The 20,870-nt window shown below is 36.2% G+C and overlaps 1 protein-coding gene across 2 annotated transcripts in view; it reads left to right on the top strand.

Moving 5' to 3' along the window:
- LOC149839215 (calmodulin-binding transcription activator) overlaps positions 1-20,870 on the top strand; it is a 66,210-nt gene that overhangs the window by 44,854 nt on the left and 486 nt on the right. The window contains exons 6-13 of one of the 2 annotated variants that reach the window (XM_090002381.1): positions 1,238-1,283; positions 2,387-2,693; positions 3,287-3,430; positions 3,509-3,552; positions 11,372-11,785; positions 12,437-13,146; positions 19,092-19,641; positions 19,811-20,119. In XM_090002381.1, coding sequence (XP_089858507.1) covers positions 1,238-1,283; positions 2,387-2,693; positions 3,287-3,430; positions 3,509-3,552; positions 11,372-11,785; positions 12,437-13,146; positions 19,092-19,641; positions 19,811-20,119 — 2,524 coding nt within the window. Of the gene's footprint in view, positions 1-1,237; positions 1,284-2,383; positions 2,694-3,286; positions 3,431-3,508; positions 3,553-11,371; positions 11,786-12,436; positions 13,147-19,091; positions 19,642-19,810; positions 20,120-20,870 lie in introns of both variants that reach the window. The other variant, XM_090002380.1, reaches the window with a different exon arrangement.

Genomic DNA, 20,870 nt, shown 5'->3' with positions numbered 1-20,870 from the left:
TCGGGTTTTACAGTGATGCAGACTGGGCAGGAGATCCTGATGAACAAAGATCTACATCAGGACATTGTGTCTTCATTGGAAGAAATTTAGTCTCTTGGAGCAGTAGAAAGCAAAAGGCTATCGCTAGATCGAGTACTGAGGCTGAGTATAGATCTATGGCTACTGCTACTGCCGAAGTCACATGGATCAGACATTTACTGACTGAAGTAAGAGAAAAGATCTCCCACACTATCTTGCTATGTGACAACCAAAGTGCTATAAACATGTCATTCAATCTAGTACATCACAGTCGTGCTAAGCACATTGAGATTGACCAACACTTTGTGAGACAGAAAGTTGAAGAAAGAAAGATTGAGCCTGAGTTCGTCAATACTGGAAAACAAGTTGCGGACCTATTTACGAAAGGGTTAACCAAGGATCATTTTTGGTCGCTTAAAAGCAAGTTGTGCATGGTCCATAACCATGATCAACTTGAGGGGGGGTGAAAAAGGTGAAAAGTGTTTCGGGTCTGGATCCTGTACCAGACCCGAATTAAAAGTTTGTTTTTATTGTATCCTTTTATTTGTATCCGGGTTCGGATAATACACCAGACCCGACCTGAACCACTGTATACACTTAAGTATATTAATATTAACATTAGGTCACGATTTCCTGTGAATGAAATCGTGAGCCGCAGCCCCCTTCTCTAACTTTTTTTTTCTTCTCGTCTCTCTCTTTCTCTCTCTCTCTCGTTTTCTCAATGCAGAAAAGAAGGTGGAATTCTAAGACCCTTTGCCTCATATGTATTATAAATAGGGCTTCAAGCTCATGTATCTTCCAATGCCTTTAGAGCATTTCATTCAATACTAGAACATTTGTTTTGACCTTTGTGTGGGTAGTGTGGCTTGATCAAGTGTTCTTCTTGGTTGGTTGTGTTCTTGTAAGTCCATAAGTGGCATTTATTTACTTTTGTGTTATTCCATTACAAACCCGACCTGTTGACACCCCTAGTATTAAGGCATGTCTCGTACACTATGTGACATAGCTGGAAATACTTTGTCACAAGCTTCTCTAAGTTTACATTATAAGAAATATCTCTTGCTTGTGGTAAGGTACTTTTTTTCATAAAATTGATGAACATTTAAGTGACTTAGTGTGTTGTATTCTGGCATTCATGGTTCATGCTGATATTATACTTGGGTTTTTTGCTAAAACAATGTGGCTAATATATTCTTTCCTTTTATTTTTTTTTCCACAGAGATCTTGAACGTATAGTACTTGTTCATTATCGGGAAGTTTTGGAGGTTTGTCTTAGCCTTGCGAAAATTATGGCATTTTTTATTCTATTATTGGCAGATGTAATTTTGTGTATTCTTTTAGTAGCCTATATATCTTTTGCTTGGTGCTCTTTGAGAATGGAAGAGATTGATGAACATGCTCATTTTTATTTTCTAAGAGCAGTTTCACCTTTATTTCTGATGTCTTTTTCATACTTTATAGGAAAATTCAGTATCTATCTTCTTTTAGTTTAATTATCACATGATGTGTAGACTGTTTTTTCTTTTAGTTTATGCAGTGCTTGTTTGTCTTGATGCCTATTCAATAAAATTTATGTTCAAATAGTTTTCATGTCCGCAGTGTTCAGATTATTGTCACTTTATTGGAATGCTAATTCTATTACTGAATTTTTCATATTAGGGTCAATAAGTTTATCTATGTTATGTCACCCTATATATCATGGGTACTGCTCGAGGAGTGCTATACCCGTTTCAACATTGGTACTGGTGCTTGGGTCAGACTGGTTTCGGATCTAACCTGATCCAAACCCAGCCTGTTACCTGTTATTGAGATCATTTACATCCATTTGCATAAAGGGTTGTTTTCATTGGTATATAACACAAGCTTAATTGTCCATGAAGTGTCATGGTGTGTTTGGTCTTGTGTTTGGTGTTGTATTGTATTGTGTTGACATGGGACATGCATGCTAACTGAAGTGTCTGTGTCATCTGACTCATCCCCATGTATATGTTTTATAAGTTTCCTCCAAAAATGCATTTATTCCCGCATCCTGATTACCCAGAGTTTTTATTTTCTTAATTTTTTGTTTTGGAAAATCATATTTCAAGTTGTTGTTCTAAGATCATGCCTAACTTTGTATAATATATGTTTGTCATTGATCTAAATGAATTATATCTGGTTTTCTTGTTGGTGTGATGTGGAGCACTTTTCTCACTATAGTTTCAAGTATTATTGGTTTGAAAGCTATGAGTAAGAAAGGGTTTATTCTGTTCCTGTTAAGTTAGGGGGTTGATCTAAATGAACTGATCAGCTTCAGAATGTCTCTTGAGCCAGTGGATGCCATGTTAGCAAGTTAATTGCACTAATCTTTTATATATATTCTCAGCAGGATGATACATCAAGAAAAGAATGCAAGGATCTTACGCCCCTGTCAAGCACGTCAAATATCCTTCCTAGTTCTCCACTTGATCCGACAAGTTCTAGTTCTTATTCTGGGAACTCAGCCGAATATGTTTCTTCTAATAAATTGGGAGAGAACCATCCTGTGTTGCCCCTGTCAAGCAGGGCAAGCATCCTTCCTAGTTCTCCACTTGATCAGACAAGTTCTAGTTCTTATTCTGGGAACTCAGCCGAATATGTTTCTTCTAATAAATTGGGAGAGAAACATCCTGTGATTGTAACAGAATCTTATGCTGGTGAGTGAAATATCTTTACAGCTTATCCATTCTTTACATAGTTACGTTCCCCGATTATGGAAGAGCCTCAAGAAATATCTTAGTTATTTTTGTTTGTAGTAGTGTTTTTCATGCCACTTATAGTGTTTTTTTGTATAAATATTCAGTTAAAGCCTATGTTATGGAGACATGGCCATGACCTGACACACAAACTCAAAGTTGACATGTGAGTTCAACTTTTTTTAAGAAAAGGATAACTTTTAACCGACAAAAACTATTTTTGATAGGTTAACATATACAATGAATTTTTATTGAAATGTTACTAAAAATTATTAAGAAGTTATAAAATATTAAGATAATGTCCTTACGTGTCAGAGTCATGTCAGTGTGTCTAATTCATGTGTCATGTCAACCATGACACTCTAAATGGTGTGTCAGTGTGACAGAGGTATTAAGCCTTCTTGTAGCTTTCTCTTTAGCTAGTTAATGAATCATTTCTAGCTTGCTGTTGAGTCTCTGATGCTTTCTGTCATTCATGAAAACATATGATTGGATTGCTTTATATGAAAAGTTATGGATGCTGTATGTTGATATGATAGATTGTGCTTCTGCAGGTAGAGAATTAGATGTAAGACATAATCTATTCAGTGAAACAAAGAATGATGGGAATCAGGAGTTTGTGCTTGATGACACCACATTTGATTGGGAAGACCTACTTGAACCGCAAATCTTTACTAATTCTGTTTCTCCTGTGAGAGGTAGGGAGAGACCTACATATTGATTGACATTGACCATTCAATCTTGGAACATTCTATTGATATATATTTGTTTTCCAGAGGAAGCTTTAGCAGAATATGCTCTGAGGGGCTATGAAGACAGTGTGAGTAATGAAGCACAATTTCTGTTATATAAATTGTTCATGCTGCATCATGAGATTTTGTACTGATATATTTCCATGTTGAGAGTGACTTTTCATGATTGAGCCTTAAAATAGTATGAAATATTTTTTTTTTAATTTTCAGCATCATAAGTTAATGAGCTAAGAATTTAGATTTGGGTCCTTTTGCATTCACTTGTTTGTGATTTTAGATGATTTGTAAAACAAAAACTAAGTGATTTGGAGCTGTTTTGAAAGAGATGATTTTTTAAGAAATTTCCTGCTGCTAGGACCTCTTTGATTTTCTGGAAATTTTCAGAAGTGTATGACTTCTAATTGTGGTTTTAAAGCTTGAATGAGGTTGTATTAGATCTCTGTCACTCTTATAATCCTAGGTCCCTAGTAGAAGGGCATATTTTGATGATGGCTAAAGATTTGACGTGTTTCTTAAAGAAAGGGCTTGGTGGCAGCTCTAGAATTGTCGTAGAATGGTATAAGGTGCTGTGTGTTCAAATAGACAGCAAATGTATCTTTCCCTAGATTGAAGTGTTAATTGTCTAGAGCATCCATACTAATAATGTGGGTGATTTAAGCAAAGAACCTAGAGCTGGTAAAGGTAAGGAAGTAACGTGTATTGGGGCCACTTGAAGTGTTAGTGGTGTAGAGAGTTTCCAAATCATGAATGTAAAATTTGATAGAAGAAATCATATAGATCCGATCTATTGAGTTAGCCATCCTTACAAGTGGTACATGAGAATATCTCATTGGAAAAACAAAAAACTAGAGGCAAATCATGAATGTTCACCTACACACACATCATACAACACACATACACTTCTATGCCTGTCCTTCATCAAACACAACGACGGAAAAAAAGGATGAAAGATAGATGACAGGAACAGAGAAGAAGAAAAAGAAAGAAAGAAAGAAAGAAAGAAAGAAAGAAAGAAAGAAAGATTAAAAATGAAAATAAAAGAAAAAAGAAAACAAAAAAGAAAGGGGGCAAAAAGAAGAAGAAGAAAGAAAGAAAGAAGGAAAAGATGAAAAAAAAAAACAGAAGAAGAAGAAGAATGAAATAAAGAAAAGAAGAACAACAAAGGGCATGAAAGAAGGAAAAAACTGAAAGAATAAGAAGAAAATGATTGAAAAAAGAAGGAACAAAGAAGAAGAAAAGGAAGAAGGAATATAGAAAAAAAGAACATAGAAGAAGAAAAAGAAAAATGAAAAGAAAAGAAAAAAGAAGAAGAAAGTGGAAAAAGAAAAAGGAAAAAAAAGGAGATGGGGAAAAGAAGAACAATGGAATAAAGAAAAGAAGAAGAATAGAGGGCACAAAAGAAGAAGGAAAAAAATGAAAGAGAAGGTGGAGAGAGAGAGAGAGAGGGAGGGAGAGAGAGTACTCTCGGTCGTCGGAAAACCTTCGCCAGAAAAGCCTCGTCGGATAATCCTTTCCAGTAGAAGGGAGGTGGAGGAGGGGAGAAGGAATTGGCGTTGCCTAAACCCCTTCTTCCTTTCACAGGTTTTCATGTTTCTTTTTTTTAAATGACATAAAATAGGTCAAATGGGGCCTTTAACCCCATTTGACCACCTTAAATATGAGGCATGCACCTCATGTGTGAGGCACATGCCTCATAACCTCTTGCGCTTTTTGGTGTGCATCGAGGCATATAAGGATGCGCCTCGCTTTGAGTCCTGCTTTTTATGCCTCAAAGCAAGTTTTTAAGAACACTGATTCCATCACTTCTGGATTTTACTTTGTATACCCATCTACAACCTATGTTTTTTTCTCCTTTAAGTAGTTCCTCTATTTCTCAGGTTTTGGATTTTTTTAAAGCTTCTAATTAATCATTCATGAAATCTATCCATTCAGGATAATCTTTAGCTTGGTTATATGAGATAGGTTCAAAATAAAAAAATATTTTAGCCAAGCATGCTCTATATTGAGTGAATGATTCATATGATACAAACTTATCTGGAGGTGTAGAGGCTCTATCAAATCTTCTAAGAGTATCAAGTTCCTGTGTTTCTCGGTTGGAGTACCTTTCTAATGCACTTGGTTGCCTATCATTTCCTCTTATTCTGTATTGGATAGTTAAAGGTTCACTTATGTCTATATCATTATTCACACCGCCATGAATATTAAGTTGAGGTTCATCATTATCACAACTCAAAAAATCATTATTATTCTTAGGAAGCAATTCTAATAGGAAATAATATTTAGTATCTTTTGATCAAAGAAGCTTCCTTTTTTTTATAAATGATGTATTTCTAAAAATAATATAAAGTTTATTGTTTCTTAAATCATAGCATCTAAATGCTTTTTGGTTTTCACCATATCCAAGAAAAACACATCATATTTCTCTTGGTGATGACTTATCAATTTTGTTTTTAAGAACAAAACATTTGTACCCAAAAGTTCTCAATCTAGAGTAATCAGGGAAAATTTTGTAAAGTTTTCAAAAGGAGAAATATTTTAAAGTTTAGTAGACGGAACTATGTTTATAAGATAAACAACGATGAGTGAAGCTTCAGCTCAAATGGTCTCTATAATATGCCTATGTTTTCTTTCAGCCAATCCATTTGGTTGAGGTGTATTGGCGCAAAATATTTGATGCAAAATGCCATTGATTTATAAATACTTTTTGAAATCATTTGACATAAATTCTGCCCCTGAATCTTAGCAAAAATTAGATATATTTGTTTTGAATAAGTTTTTAACAAGGTTGTAAAAAGTTTTGAAAGTTCCAAAAACTTCATATTTGTGCCTAAGAAAATAAATTCAAGTATAACGAGAATAATCATTCAAAAAGATCACATAATAAACATAACCACCTTTTGAGATAATGAGTGCTACACACCATACACCCGAGTGTATTAATTTAAGTGGTTTAGTTGCAAAAAAGGTTCTCTCCTTAAAGGGAATAATTTCCATCTTTCTAAGAATGCTATCTGCCTTTCTTGGTTTCGGTAACACCATACCAAATGAAGGCTTGCATCAATTCAGAATTACAAATTTCAGTGACATGGGTATTATTGTATTTCTGAGCAATGTATATAGAAAGAGATCCCCAACCACACCCAATATCCAGAATTGTCTGCCCATCTTTTACATCTGCTCTCTCACAATATGTCGCCAGCATTGCTCTCTCAACTTCCTCTAATGTGTCAAACTTATTTCTGAAGTAACAGCAGCTGCAAAATACAATTCATAATATTTCAATTTGTTTAAACTGGGTCAGAAAAACCTGGTATAAGAAAGAACCAAGAGTAGCACACTTCAACAAACAGTTCTCGTGCATTCTTATTGTTGGCATTCTTGGGTCCCAGCAAACAAAGTGTTCTATGTTGATTACATAGGATTTCATTTTTCAACTTAGATTTATTTGATTGATTGCATGTTTTCGGTTTTGATGAATTTTTGTATTAAGGATATTGCCAGAAATTTATTTATGTTAAGTTCCATGACAAGATATAGATGTATTAAGCCTAATGACAGTTTTGAATTTCTGTGTTAACACGTTGACAGAAAGTGATCTCTGTGTTAAGTTCTAGGGCAGTTTTGATTCTTTTTAGAAAAGAATATTTCGTTTGTTTTTTGTCCACAAGGATGCTTACTGATATTCTATGCTGCAATTCATGCGCAGATGTAAGATGTTTATCTTTTTTTTTAAATTTTTCTATTTTTTTAATTCAAGAAAGCATGCAGTTGTAGAAAGTGAAACAATTTTTAATTTAATGAATGCCCATGTTTTATTTTTTAGATACTTACATAGATTAAGTTGTTGCATTAATGTTACTTTTACATGTTAATCTCATATTTTTTTCAATATTTATTTGAGTTTTTTTTATTTTCTGTTGGTTGTTGCTTCATTAATAAAGATTTATTTATTTATTTATAATTGTAGATATTTTTTATTGTTTTTTTAAGTTAAAAAAAACTTTGAGGCTTACGCTTTACGCCTCGAGGCTTACGCTTTATGCCTCGAGGCTTACGCTTTATGCCTCGAGGCTTACGCTTGGCCTCAGATTTTGGTGGAGTGCCTTGCTACGCCTCAACGCTTTTCACAACACTGCTAGAGAGGAACCATTGGCGGTACAAACATTAGATCTACTTGAATTAGTCTCACAATCGAAAAGTACAGAGATATTGAAAGTCATATGAAAAGAGGCACCATAACCCAAGAGTCAAGAAATCTTACCAGGAGGTAAAAAAGAGAAAACTGTGACACCCGTGATGGAAGTTGACAATCCTTTGATTAGCGGTTGTAGGGCCTCTACTAATTGGGACAAAGTTATAGTTCAAACGGATTTGGAATCTCCATTGGTTCCATTTTTTGGCCCCTTAGGATGCATCTACAATTGCTACCCATTTCTCATCATTTTCTCTAAATTCGGGACAATAGGGCTTATTGTGCCCTGGTTCTCCACAATCTTCTTTCTTCCATTATCATTGCATTGCCTCTCAAAGTAAGCTTTGGTAAAGTGGGGAAGCTTATATGCATTTGTGTTGGCACCGGGTCTAGAGACGGTCAACACATTATCTTTGGTCTCCTTGGGTTTAGACATAGTCTTCAACCTAGTTTCTTCCATGCATACTTCAGTTAAGACCTCATGCAAAGGTTGGATCACCTTGAGGTGGATTATCATGACTCGTACTTGTTCATATTTGGGTCTAAAATCCTTTATGAATTGAAAATATTGCTCTTCAAGGATTTGGTTTTTTTCTTTGAAGAGTATCATTGGGGGTATCCCATATAGGCTCTATTTTAGCAATTTGATCCCATAGTCTTTTGAGAGTTCCATAATACTCTCTAACATTCTTATCCCCTTGTTTACAATTGTGGATGCGATCACGTAAATCCCATTTGTGTGCGGCATCCTTTTGTATGTAAGTTTGCTTGATGAAGGCCTATGCTTCATAGCCTCTTTCGAATTCAAGAATGTTGGCACATGGTTCCTCACACGTACTACCCATGAAAGGGAGAGAACCTTGGCATGTTCAACTTCCCATTTTTCGTAGGTCTTTTTGTAGTCCCATAGAGCTTTTTCTCTTGCTCCCTTTATAAGGCTTTCTTTTGTAATCTCACCTCTTCTCCCACAATAGACTCGGTAAAAATAGGTATAGGATCCGGTGTGGAACCGTCAACATATTTCCATAAATCCTTTCCAACAAGAATCCTCTTCATCGCGGTAACTGATATATTATAGTTGTTACAATTTCTTTATTGGCCATGGAGAAGAAGTGAAGAGAAGAGAGAAGAGAAAGAAGATGGAGAATGTTGATGGTGCGCTTCCTAAAGCAACGATCCTTCAAACTCACAAACCGCCACGCTATCCTTGATCACTAAATACAACTTAAGCGCTCCAAGGCTCTAATACCATGTAATGAAATAAAAAGGTGCACAAATAGATGCCACTTATGGGCTTAGAAACATACAAGAGTGTGCAAAAACAAAGAGCCTCTTATGGGCCAATACAAAACAATATCACAAAGCCACTTATGGGCAACAACACATAAAAAAAAGAATAAAAAACAAAATAAAAAACGGAAAAACAAAAATACAAATGTTCTCCTAATGGGTTGTCGCAACGGTTAGTTTGACTAGCCCAACAGCTAGTTGGGCCAGCTAGAAATTCAAGAATAAAAAACAAAATAAAAAAGGGAAAAACAAAAATACAAATGTGCCCCTAATAGGCACAACCTATTACATGTAATGAAATGACCAGCAAAATAAATAAATAAATAAAATACATACATATATATATATATATATATATACAACTTTAACACTAGTATCCCAAAGGAAATATGTATTGGATTTGTTCAAGGAGATATGAATGATGGTGAGAAATGTGAAGATATAGGAAGATATCAAAGATTAGTTGGGAGGCTCATCTACCTAACCGTTACAAGGCTAGATATATCTCTGTTTAGTTACTGTACTTTGTCCTTTTATGCATGCACCTACTCTTGCTCATGTGATGATTGTGTATCACATCTTAAGATATTTGAAGGAAAATCCTAGGAAGCTATGTGACATGGATGCGGGGGTGCGGCAAAAATATATATATTTTTATATATATAAAGTCCAAAAGTTTTACATAAATGACCCTGGGTGCGTTGACTGCACCCAGGGTTAGGTTGACTGCACCGGGTGCCGCACCCGCATGCGCACCTGCATCGCATCACATCGACGCGAGTGCAACACCTAGTTGGCCGAGTCCCTGTGACATAGCTAGGAAGGAAACTCTATATTCATGATCATTTTCATATTAATGCATATAGAGATGTGGACTGAGTAGGCTCATTGACAGATAGGTGTACTTTTGGTTATTGCAATTTTGTGGGAGGAAAGTGTATTGGAAAAGTAAGAAACAAGCTGTGGTTTCTAGGTCGAGTGCAGATAATGAGTATAGAACCAAAGAAATTTGGTATTTATGAGAGCGTATGGCTCAAATCGTGTATGGCTCAAATCTCTTCTTACCAAGTTGGGAGTAGAAGCGAAGAGTAAGAGACCCCAATTAACTTGTATTGTGACAATAAGGTGGCAATCTGAATAGCGTTGATCTAATATATCATGAGAGAACAATGCACTTTGATATTGATTGTCACTTTATAAAGGAAAAAGTAGTCTAAAGAGTTTCAACTGACTCATCTGTACATTCAACTTCATTTGGCTGGCATACTCACCAAAGCAATTGGAAGATTTATACTTGAAGAGCTCATAGGAAAGTTGGAGATGTTAGTAGTCATTTGTGGTCTTTTGCAGGGGCATACTTGTCCATATGATATTTCACTTATGTATTTTATTGTCTTAAAGTTGAATGAGAAACAAGTTTTGCCCTAACTCTCTAACTCTTCTTCTTCTCTACTTACGTTTATTCACTCATCTTCTTCATTCCTAATGGTTTCCTTTATTTTATTTGTGCAAATCAGAGTTACCGGAAGCGCCTAAGCAAAAGGGGAAGCGCGAAACGCCGCGCTTTCAAAGTGTGAGGGGAAGCGTCCCTTTTTTGGGAAGCACGCTTCCCTTTATGGGAAGCGCGCTTCCCCCACGCTTCCCCTTCACTTCCCCATTTTTTCCATTTTTTTCGCTTCCCCCTCGCTTCCGGTTCGCTTCCTAGGTCGCTTCCTAAGTCGCTTCCGAGACGGTTCAGAATTTTCTTCTAAGTGGTCCCCCGCTTCCCCGCTTCCTAAATTTTTGAAAGTGCCTCGCTTCCCGCTCCCGCTTCCCGTATCGCTTCCCGCTCTCGCTTCCTCGACTGGTAACTCTGGTGCAAATAGGCTTGAAATCATTTAAGATGTAGCAGTGAACATATTTGTTTGATATCTTAATGTATGTTTTCTTAAATGTCATTATACTTAGCTTTGTCATGGATCCCTAGCATTGGACATTGAGAATGTATCAATCTTCTCCCATAATGATATCTATACTATACTGATTATTTCTCAGTTAACTATGTTGTATGCCACTTTCTTTGCTTTGGTTATTCCTATTCCTGCCACCCCCGCCCCTCTCCTTTATTCCTCTTCTCTGTGTTCCATATGGATTTGAAGGCTATGGATGATGTAGTGTGATCTAAATGTCATTATAGACATGTGATGGTGCAGGATGAAATGATGTGAGCTATCACATGCAGTTGTTCAAAATTTTGTTGTTATTGATGGCTAAATTGTGCTTCAGTTCAGTTACATTTGTTCCTTGTACATCAGAGTTTTATTTGTAGGAGATACTTGCACAATTACACATTGAATTCCCTGTTATTACCTTTTTTTAGCATTTTTAATTATTGGGTTTAACTTATTTTTCATTTTATCTTTTAGGTTATGTATGAAGGAGTCGTTTCAGATATTCCTGGTATAAAATCATCTCATGTTGAACCTGATGGCACATCCTCTATTTATCCAACTAGTAAGTTTACTGGAAAAAATGGAGACAAATCTGTGAAAGAAAAAGAAGATGCTTTTCAATCCCCAGTAGATCAAAATGGTCCCTTGCTTGGAACCATGGGAATGCCTCTAGAGAATATCTTCCAATCGCAGGAAAGCTTTGGAAGGTGGATGAACTCTATTATGAATCATTCCTCTGAGCCTCTAGTTAATGAACAACTCGAGCTTCCAACTTCGTCTGGTCAAGAACTCGATGCTAATCTAGTGCATCAAGTACCCCCGGAAGATAGGATTTTCATTGTCACTGAAGCTTTGCCTTTATGTGGTTTGGCAACAGAATGGACCAAGGTTTTGTTCATTTAACCATCCTTTATGAAGCACAGTATTTTCTTTTCTCTTTATGGTGTTGAATGTGTGATAAAAAACATTACATTGTGAAAGTGGAGAAGTTAGGAGAAGAGCGGCTCCTATTATCTTTATCTTGAATCAATAAGATGTGAAAAAAAAACTAGTAGAAAACACCTAGACTGCCATTATATACTAGTATTTAACAGTCAAATCAAGAAATGAAGTTGAAACATGCCTGTATGGCAAGGCATTGGAAAAAGTAGACAAGAATACATTACATGCCCAATCTTTTCCATCAGTCCAACTTATAATCCCCATCTCTCTCTCTCTGTGTCATTGTTTTAGTTTTTTCCTTTGTAACGACTCATGGAAAGGATTTTTCTTTTCCAGATTAGGCATTACATAATTTGCATAATGGCACATATCCAAATCAATGTAAGAGCGAGCTAGAAGTGGACTCCAATGATCATTCATGGATATTTTAGTATTTTCAGGGAGTAATTTTATCTATCAGGCAATTGAGCAATAGTTACCGGCTTCCCACAGTCGCCAACTTTTTTTTATTGTTTGATAAATGAAGTGGACTTGGAAAAAAAAGACTTGCAATTGTATGTAGTGCCATTTTGTCTTAATTTTTGATGATTTGCCTAGGTCTTGGTGATTGGTTATTTCCAAAAATCCCACGTGCACCTTTTGGAATCCAGAATCCTGTGTGTCTTTGGTGATGTATCTGTTTCTTCTGAGATGGTTCAAGCTGGGGTCCTTCGATGTATGGCTCCGCCACAGTCTTCTGGCTTATACAATTTTTATCTAAGCTTTGATGGCCGTACTCCTATTAGCCAGGTTCTATCTTTTGAGTATTCACCAGTTCCAAGCCATTCAGTCGATAACAGAATATCTGCACCAAAAGTAGATGAATCAAAATGGAAATCTTTTGATGTCAAAAAGAGGCTTGCTCATTTACTCTTCTCGACAACTAGAAGTCTCTCTCTCTTCACTAGTAAAGTATCTCCAAAGACATTAAATGAAGCCAAAAGATTTCTTCTGTCAACATCGTTGCATGACAAAGAGTGGATGTCTTTGAGAAAGTCGATGGAACAGGAAGAAACATTATATTTGGAAGCTAATCTCAGTTTACTAGATCTAACTTTGAAAATCAAGTTACAAGAGTGGCTTCTGGAGAAGCTTATTGAAGGATCTGGAGCAACCGTTCGTGATAATCAGGGGCAAGGAGTTATTCATTTGTGTGCTATTCTAGATTATACATGGGCTATTCATCTGATTACACAGGCAGGCACAAATATTGATTTTCGAGATGCTTATGGTTGGACTGCACTTCATTGGGCTGCACATTTTGGAAGGTAATTTTATTTTCCTTACACATTTGATTTGAGAAAATAAAACCAATGTTATCAGTATCGGCCGATACACATCGTATCGGCAGAATTTCGATACGCTGCAGGCCTGAGTCGGCTATTTTTTAATAAATGCAAAAATACATTTTTTTTAATATTATTTTAAGATGATTTTAATGGTTTTAACACATGTCACGTTATGATTGACACATTATAATTATTATTATTTTTGGGCCGATACAGAACGATTCAGTTGAGAATCGGTAACTGAATCAGTGGTCCAACGATTCAGGGCCAATACTGATACTGACAACATTGAAGAAAACTATTATTTTGTCATGCATTGTTTTATCCAAAAGTTGTTGCTTCTGCATTAGTTCCAGCTTTTTTAAAAAAAGAGATCTTGGTCATGCTCAAGGCAAATGCTTCTTCAAAGTATTTTGCTCTTACAGTATGATGATTAGTCTAATGAAAACTGTGCTATTGCTCTCGAAATTATAAGAAACTCTTATTTATTAACTTGCTACAGGTTCTCCCTACTATAGTATTTAAACTGAATCCTTCTGTGTTTTTTGTTTCGTTTGAGTTTGGGAATATCAAATGTGTTTCTTGTTAAAATGCATATATATTAAGAATATGGGAAGCTACACTAATAAAAAAAATGACTGATCTCTTATTGAATATGAAGTAGCTGTTCTTTAGAAAAGTAACTTTTTATTATCGGAGCTTAGGGTTTAAAAAAAAGAAAGAAAATTGATATCTTTATTAAATAAGTGAGAAAGGAGAATATTGTCCCCATACAGGACTTACAAATACAAAACAATGAAAAACTAAAAAAATGACGACAAAACCCATGATCATGCAAACAATACCTATAAGAGTATAAAGCATTCAAGCAAATATTTTAGCAATCCCCTCCGAACTCATGGTTGAGTAATTAAGAGTTTGTTAATTAAGAAATAAAATCTTGTAGAAGGTAGAGATTAGAGCCTTGGTTAAGAAATCTTCCAACTGATAGATGAAGGTATGGCGAAGAGATGACCCCTCTATTATATTCCTCCTTACCATAACAATCCATTTTGTCATGTTTGTTCTTTCTATGAAACATAGGTTTTCTTGCTATGTATATAACACGTTTGTTGTCGTAGAATAATTGAGGTGCTTGAGTCAAAATAATTTCCATGTCTTTGAGCATACATCTAAGTGATACTAGTTCAATTCTAGTGGTAGTCATTGGTATTCAGCTTCAATAGATAATAGTGATATTTTCTATTGTAACTTCATCAACCTTGAAATGAGAAGAATACTATCATATAAGGGGACAACCTCTCTACCCCACTGGCAAAAACTATTGACTCTGCACTACCTAAAAAATACAAAAATACCCCTAAAAGGAATGCTGTGTACATATAAATACTGAAAGGGCAGCACACAAGAACGGATTAATATACATATGATACATAAGTCTCAACACTCTCCCTCAAGCTTGAGATGATGCAAGTGGAATCATTCCAAACTTGGAAAGGAGTGAACTAAAACATAAAGGAGCAATACTCTTAGTGAACACATCTGCAATCCGATCCTTAGAGCCTACATGCTCAAGTGAGATAACTCCATCTTCATAGGCTCTCATTGTAAAGTAACAAGCTATCTCAATGTACTTAGTTCTTTTATGAAACTCCAGATTCTTTGCAATATGAATGGTATCATATTGGCACAATATAAGGAACTCCAATCATCAACAACACCACCCAACTCTCTCAATAGCCACCTTACCCATACAGTGTCAATTGCAACTTGAGCTATAACCTTGTATTCTGCTTCGGTTGTAGATAACACAACTCTTTGTTGTTTTTTACTTTTTCAAAAGATTAAGAAACTCCCAAGAAAAATACAAAATCCAGTAGTAGAAAGACAATCCCGAGTAGAGCCCTAAAAAATCAACATCACAGTAAGCTCTCAAGTCTGTAAAAGAAGATGATGAAAAGAACATACCATACTGCATGGTGTCCTTCACATATCTAATGATCCTAAGAAATGCAACAAGATGGATCGTCCTGGGGGAGCTCATAGGCTGACTAACCACATGGACTGCATAAGTGATATTCAGTCTGGATATAGTCAAGTATATCAAACTCCCAACTAATTACCTATATACCACTGGATCTTCTAATTCCACTCCATATGAAGCCCTTAGTTTTAAATTTACTTCCATTGGAGAACTCTCTTTGAATCATTTGCCAATCTCGCCTTCACAACCAAATCAATTGCATACTTATGTTGGGATAAGTATAGTCCTCTCTTCGAGTATGCAATTTCTAAACCAAGGAAATACTTTAGATTTCTCAAATCCTTCGTTTAAAAAATACTAGCCAGTTTCTTCTTGGTATCATCCACCTTCTGCAAATCATCTTTTGTATTAATCATATTATCAATATATAAGAGTAATATGCATTTTCTTTGTATGAAGGATGATACAAACAAGACTGAGTCCTGATAACTCTGCTCAAAGCCATGAGATCTGACAATAGAACTAGATTTTTCAAAACAAACACGAGGTGCCCATTCGAGTCTATACAAATCCCTTTTCAACTTGCAAACTCTACCCTCTGGATCTGAGTACCCTTGTGGCAACTCTATATAAACCTTCTCATCTAGATCACCATTCAAGAAGACATTCTTGACATCTAGTTGCCACAAGTTTCATTCTCACTACAACAGAAATAAGATTCATTTCAAGAGAAGAGACATGATAAACTTTTAAATATATTCAATTTACACTTAGGACAAGAATTGGGAGTAATGAATCCAACTTTTGATACCGCTATTGAGGAGCCATCTGCACTGCAAAAGGTACCACCGTAAGTCTGACAATTGGCTAAAATGGACTCATGAGCATTCATGTGATATGATGCTCCAGTCTTGAGTTTAGCAGCCACCCAAAAGGACTATCAGAAATACCTGCACATGCAATGTCGAAAGAGGAAGTGAAAACAAAAGAGGGAGCAGGAGAAGGGGCAACAGTGAGTGATTGAGATAAGAGCTGCAACTGAAGAATTTGCTGCTGCATCTGCAGTAAAAACTCCAAAATCTGTAGTTGACTCCCATCAGAATGCTTAAAAGAACCTCCCACAGACAAGTCAAAAGATTGAGTATTTCCACTACCATTCATTTTCCCATTCTTGTCCCTAGGACTCTCTCCAACAGACTGAGTTGCATAACCTCCACTCTTCTTTCTCATTATATGCCCTATTTCTTTGCAATAGTGACATTTCATACCACTCATGTCACCTCTGGATGCTCCTGGCATAGAAATCTTCTCAGTACTGAATCTACTATTCTGACAAACAAATACACAGATCTCATCAAACTTCGCTGGATTAAACCGAATCAATTTTCCTTTCTCCATCCCAACCACACAACAATTCTTTTGCACAAAATCAACAATAACAACATCAAAATAGTCGAGAACAATACAAAGGACAACTAATCACCACACCATCCAAGCCACAAATCTATATAAACTCCAAAGGATTTATGTCAAACACACGATACACCTCAAATACAATGGTATGCACAATATCAGCCCCAATATGTGAAATTAGTCCTGTCGGATTTCACGGGAATAACTTGAATAATCTTCTTCTTCTTTAGACTCTCCAAACCCCCCAACCTACAAATTAAATCCCTGCACACCAATGCAAATGCAGCAAAAACAATGCTGAAATACTGCTCACAATAACAAATGCAGCAACCCAAACCACAGTATGCTGTAAAGTAGACTAAAATCAGATCATCGGCACCCAATTCTCGTAATAACACCCAAAAAGCTTGACCCAAGGGCACAAGAATTAGTCAAAAAGGTACTTCACACATATCACTCTTCCAATATCACATGCACATGGTTTATAGGCAATCAACACATTAGCACACGGCAGAAATAGAAAAAAACAGTTAGTGCTTACTAGAGCACACCCAAAACGCCAATAAAACTCAGCAAATCTGTCGTTGATTGCAACCAAACCACTTCCAATAGGATCCTTACTAAAAAGCGACCCAAATAATGTAAATCTAGGGCATTGAAAACCCCAGATGAGATCAATACCAACGATTTCTCAAATATAGACACTATTTGTGTTACTATTGAGAAAATCAGAAAAAAATCCATATAAAATCGAGTACACCTCCGATTAAAATGATTCTTGATTTAGAAATCATCTAAAATAAAGATCTACGAAAACCCCAACTCAATCGAACCAAACTACAAAAAAATTATGGATATCCTCCTTGTGGTTCGCAAAACAAGGCAAACACCTGAACACACCAGAATGGAGTTTCTTCTTCCTTTTTCCTTCTAGATGATTACCAGATACCTCTTTAGGGTTGGGTGTGGATTGATACCATATCAAAGAACTAGAGTTCCAACCATAAGAGAGATATCAAGGAAGAAGATTAGAAAAGAAACTTCATTAACCTTGAAATGAGAAGAATACAATCATATAAGGGGACATCCCCTCTACCCCACTACAGGACAAAAACTGTTGACTATGCACTACCCGAGAAAACACAAAAATACCCCTAAAAGAAATGCTATGTACATATAAATACAAAAAGGGGCAGCACACATGGACGATAATATACATATGATACATAAGTCTCAACGGTTTCTTGCACCCACATTAAAGACTTGCTTACGTATAAGTAGTAACCTGTAGTAGAGTGCCTATCAGAGGTATCTCCTCCCCATTCAGTGCTTGTGTAAGCATATAAATCTAAGGTTGATGAAGACGCTAAGAAGAGACTCCTAGTGATGGAATGCTTGACAAATCTCACATTGTGAAGAAAAAGAGTCACATAAACGGAGGTTGGTGCTTGATATTAACTTTGTGAATATGTACTATGTCATCAGATGAGTGATGGTCAAATATTTGAGAGCTTCAACCAATTAAGGATAAGGTGTAGGATCCTCCAATAAAACTCCATTAATATTTCTCATTTTTGTATTCAAGATCTCAGGTGTATTTATGTGTTTATCATCAATTATTCCAAATCGAGAAATGATGTCAGCAACATTCATATGTGAAAGTAACCTCAAGGTGAGTATGCAATTTCTGTGCACAAAAAGACACAAGTTGATGGATGTTGAAATAAATGAAGTGAAAAAGGTGAGGGACTTTAGACAAAACATAGCATACATCAGTCTTTCGGAAGCAGCTTCAACAGTTCCTTTAGGTCTTAATGGAACTTCATATAATTATGACTTTTACTAACCCACAAAAAATCTTGAACAACATTTCAAAATCTTTAAACTGCAAACTTAGAAGTTAGAAAGTCAGTCATAAAACTCTGCTCTACATAAAAGATCACGAAGCTGTTCAGTTGAACTTGTATGTTTGACATCTTGTGGCAATTTAGTGCAAAGTGCTCATTCCTAGTGATGAGCCTAGCACCAAGTTGAGATACAAGTGAGAATTAAATAGAAGAAAAGTAAAATGAGAAGGAAGGATAAGGGAAAATAATTGATCGTCTTTACTTATGCTCTAAAGAGTACATACATCTATAAGGATTTTAAGCACTACACAAATTGTCCTAAATTTATGAGGCATTTAAAAAAAAAATTAATCCTCTAGGTAAATGGCCCTCACTCTGGGCAATTAACATATTAAGGTTTTTGGTTGAAGCTGTTCCTCACAGTATGTTCTTCAATCTATCATGATTATTTAAATTTAATCTTGTATTTGAAAGCATCAAAGGACCACTACCATGTTGCTTATGAATGGAAAATAACATAATTGAATTTAGGTCTACAGAGTTGAGCTTCTACTTTGGGAATTTTGGATTTAATTTTGCAAACAATTTTCACAGAAATATCTACTTTCTTGTCCTTCTCTTTCTAATGTTCGTGTTCGTATTCCTTTTCAAATTAATGAATTGTTTTAATACATGTTCAGAAATGAAATGGTCGCAGTTCTTTTGCGTGAGGGGGCTAATCCAAGCTTGGTTTCTGATCCAACTTCTGAGTATCCTGGGGGATGCACTGCTGCTGATTTAGCTTTTAAAACTGGTCATGATGGTTTGGCAGCTTATCTAGCTGAGAAGGGATTGACAGAACATTTCCACAGAATGACTCTAGCAGGCAACATACAGGGTAGCATGGAACCTGCCAGTGCAAGTGAGTCTGTACAATTGGAGGATCTTACAGAGGAAGACTTGTGCTTAAAAGATTCATTAGCTGCAATGCGAACTGCCGCTGATGCAGCATCCCGAATACAAGAAGCATTTAGACAACGGTCACTAAAGTTACGTGCTAAACAGGCTAAAGAGACCAACACCGAGGCTGAAGCCCGCCTCATAATTTCTGCACTGAAGATTCAACATGCTTTTCAAAGGCACCGTGAAAAAAAGCAACTTCTGGCTGCTGTGAGAATACAACATATATTCCGTGTGTGGAAGGCACGCAGAGATTTTCTCAATATGCGTCGACAAGCTATCAAGATTCAAGTGAGTCTTAATTAATATTTTTCTATTCTGACCATTTGTTGTTTGTAATGGACATCATCATTTAAGAGTGGGCTTCTTGTTCATGTTAGCACTTCAATCTGTTTGTTGTTGATTGTAGTCATTGGCTTGCTTGCTGCTCAATAATCATCTGATTACTCTTTCTGCATAGGCTGCCTTCCGTGGCCACAAAGTTAGGAAGCAATACCGTAAAATTCTTTGGTCAGTTGGAGTTCTAGAGAAGGTTATCCTGCGCTGGCGTTTAAAAAGAAAAGGCTTGCGTGGCCATCATATGAATCCCACTGATGATGCAAAACGACAAGGCGAAGAAAATAATGCTGAAGAGGACTTTTTCAGGATTAGTCGGAAGCAAGCTGAAGAGCGAGTGGATAGAGCCGTGACACGTGTTCAATCTATGTTTCGGTCACACAAAGCACGAGAAGATTATCGAAAGATTAAGCTGCTCTATGAACATACAATGGTTTGTTGCTAATTCCTTTCCCTTATCTCTTAGCATAGATATGAACTTTCTTTGTGCGTGCATTTGTTTCCTCGTGGTCTCAATATTCTTAGGCAAAATTGGGCATACCCTCTAGAGTATCAAGATTCAGTGGATGGTCTTTTGTTTTCCTGGTGAGAAACTGGAATTTTGAAAATCTTGATTTTGGAGCATTGATTTTAGCCTGAAATTAGCTGAGGTTATTTAATGTTTTTTTGAGTGGGTGGGAATGCAACCTTTTGGACAACAGCACGGTAATTTATTTTCTCAAGAATAGGAACTTGCGTCTTCTCTCGCCCACAAACTATGACAAATTTGTTCTGCATTTCCAGAAAAAGAACATTTGACCCTTTTGTTTCAATTAAAATTAAGCCCCTCATGCAACTGTCTTCATGTCTTGTATTGTCTTGTGAATTTTGAGCAACAAAATGATGTTAGAGAATAAGCCCATAGTGACGTGCTGCTTGCATGAAAGCAGGTTGCTTTTGGAATGATCAGAAAAGGTGAATCAAATTTCGCAAAACAGCTGTTATAATAACTTTGAATACTGCAGCATGATGGGAGTTATCTTTTGAAATTCAATTCTTGGTCACATAATTGTTTGCTTTTAGATTCCCACAATGCCACCTTATTTTATAAATATGTGCTCCACAAAAGGCTTGGCTTCTATGTCACACAGATACTCCATTTTGACTCCAATTCTGTATCCCCTTATACAATAGTCACATTGGAA

Source organism: Nuphar pumila, chromosome 4 (genome assembly GCF_984573655.1).
Source record: "Nuphar pumila chromosome 4, dmNupPumi1.hap1.1, whole genome shotgun sequence".
NCBI lineage: Eukaryota > Viridiplantae > Streptophyta > Magnoliopsida > Nymphaeales > Nymphaeaceae > Nuphar > Nuphar pumila.
This window is presented reverse-complemented; position numbering and strand designations above follow the sequence as displayed.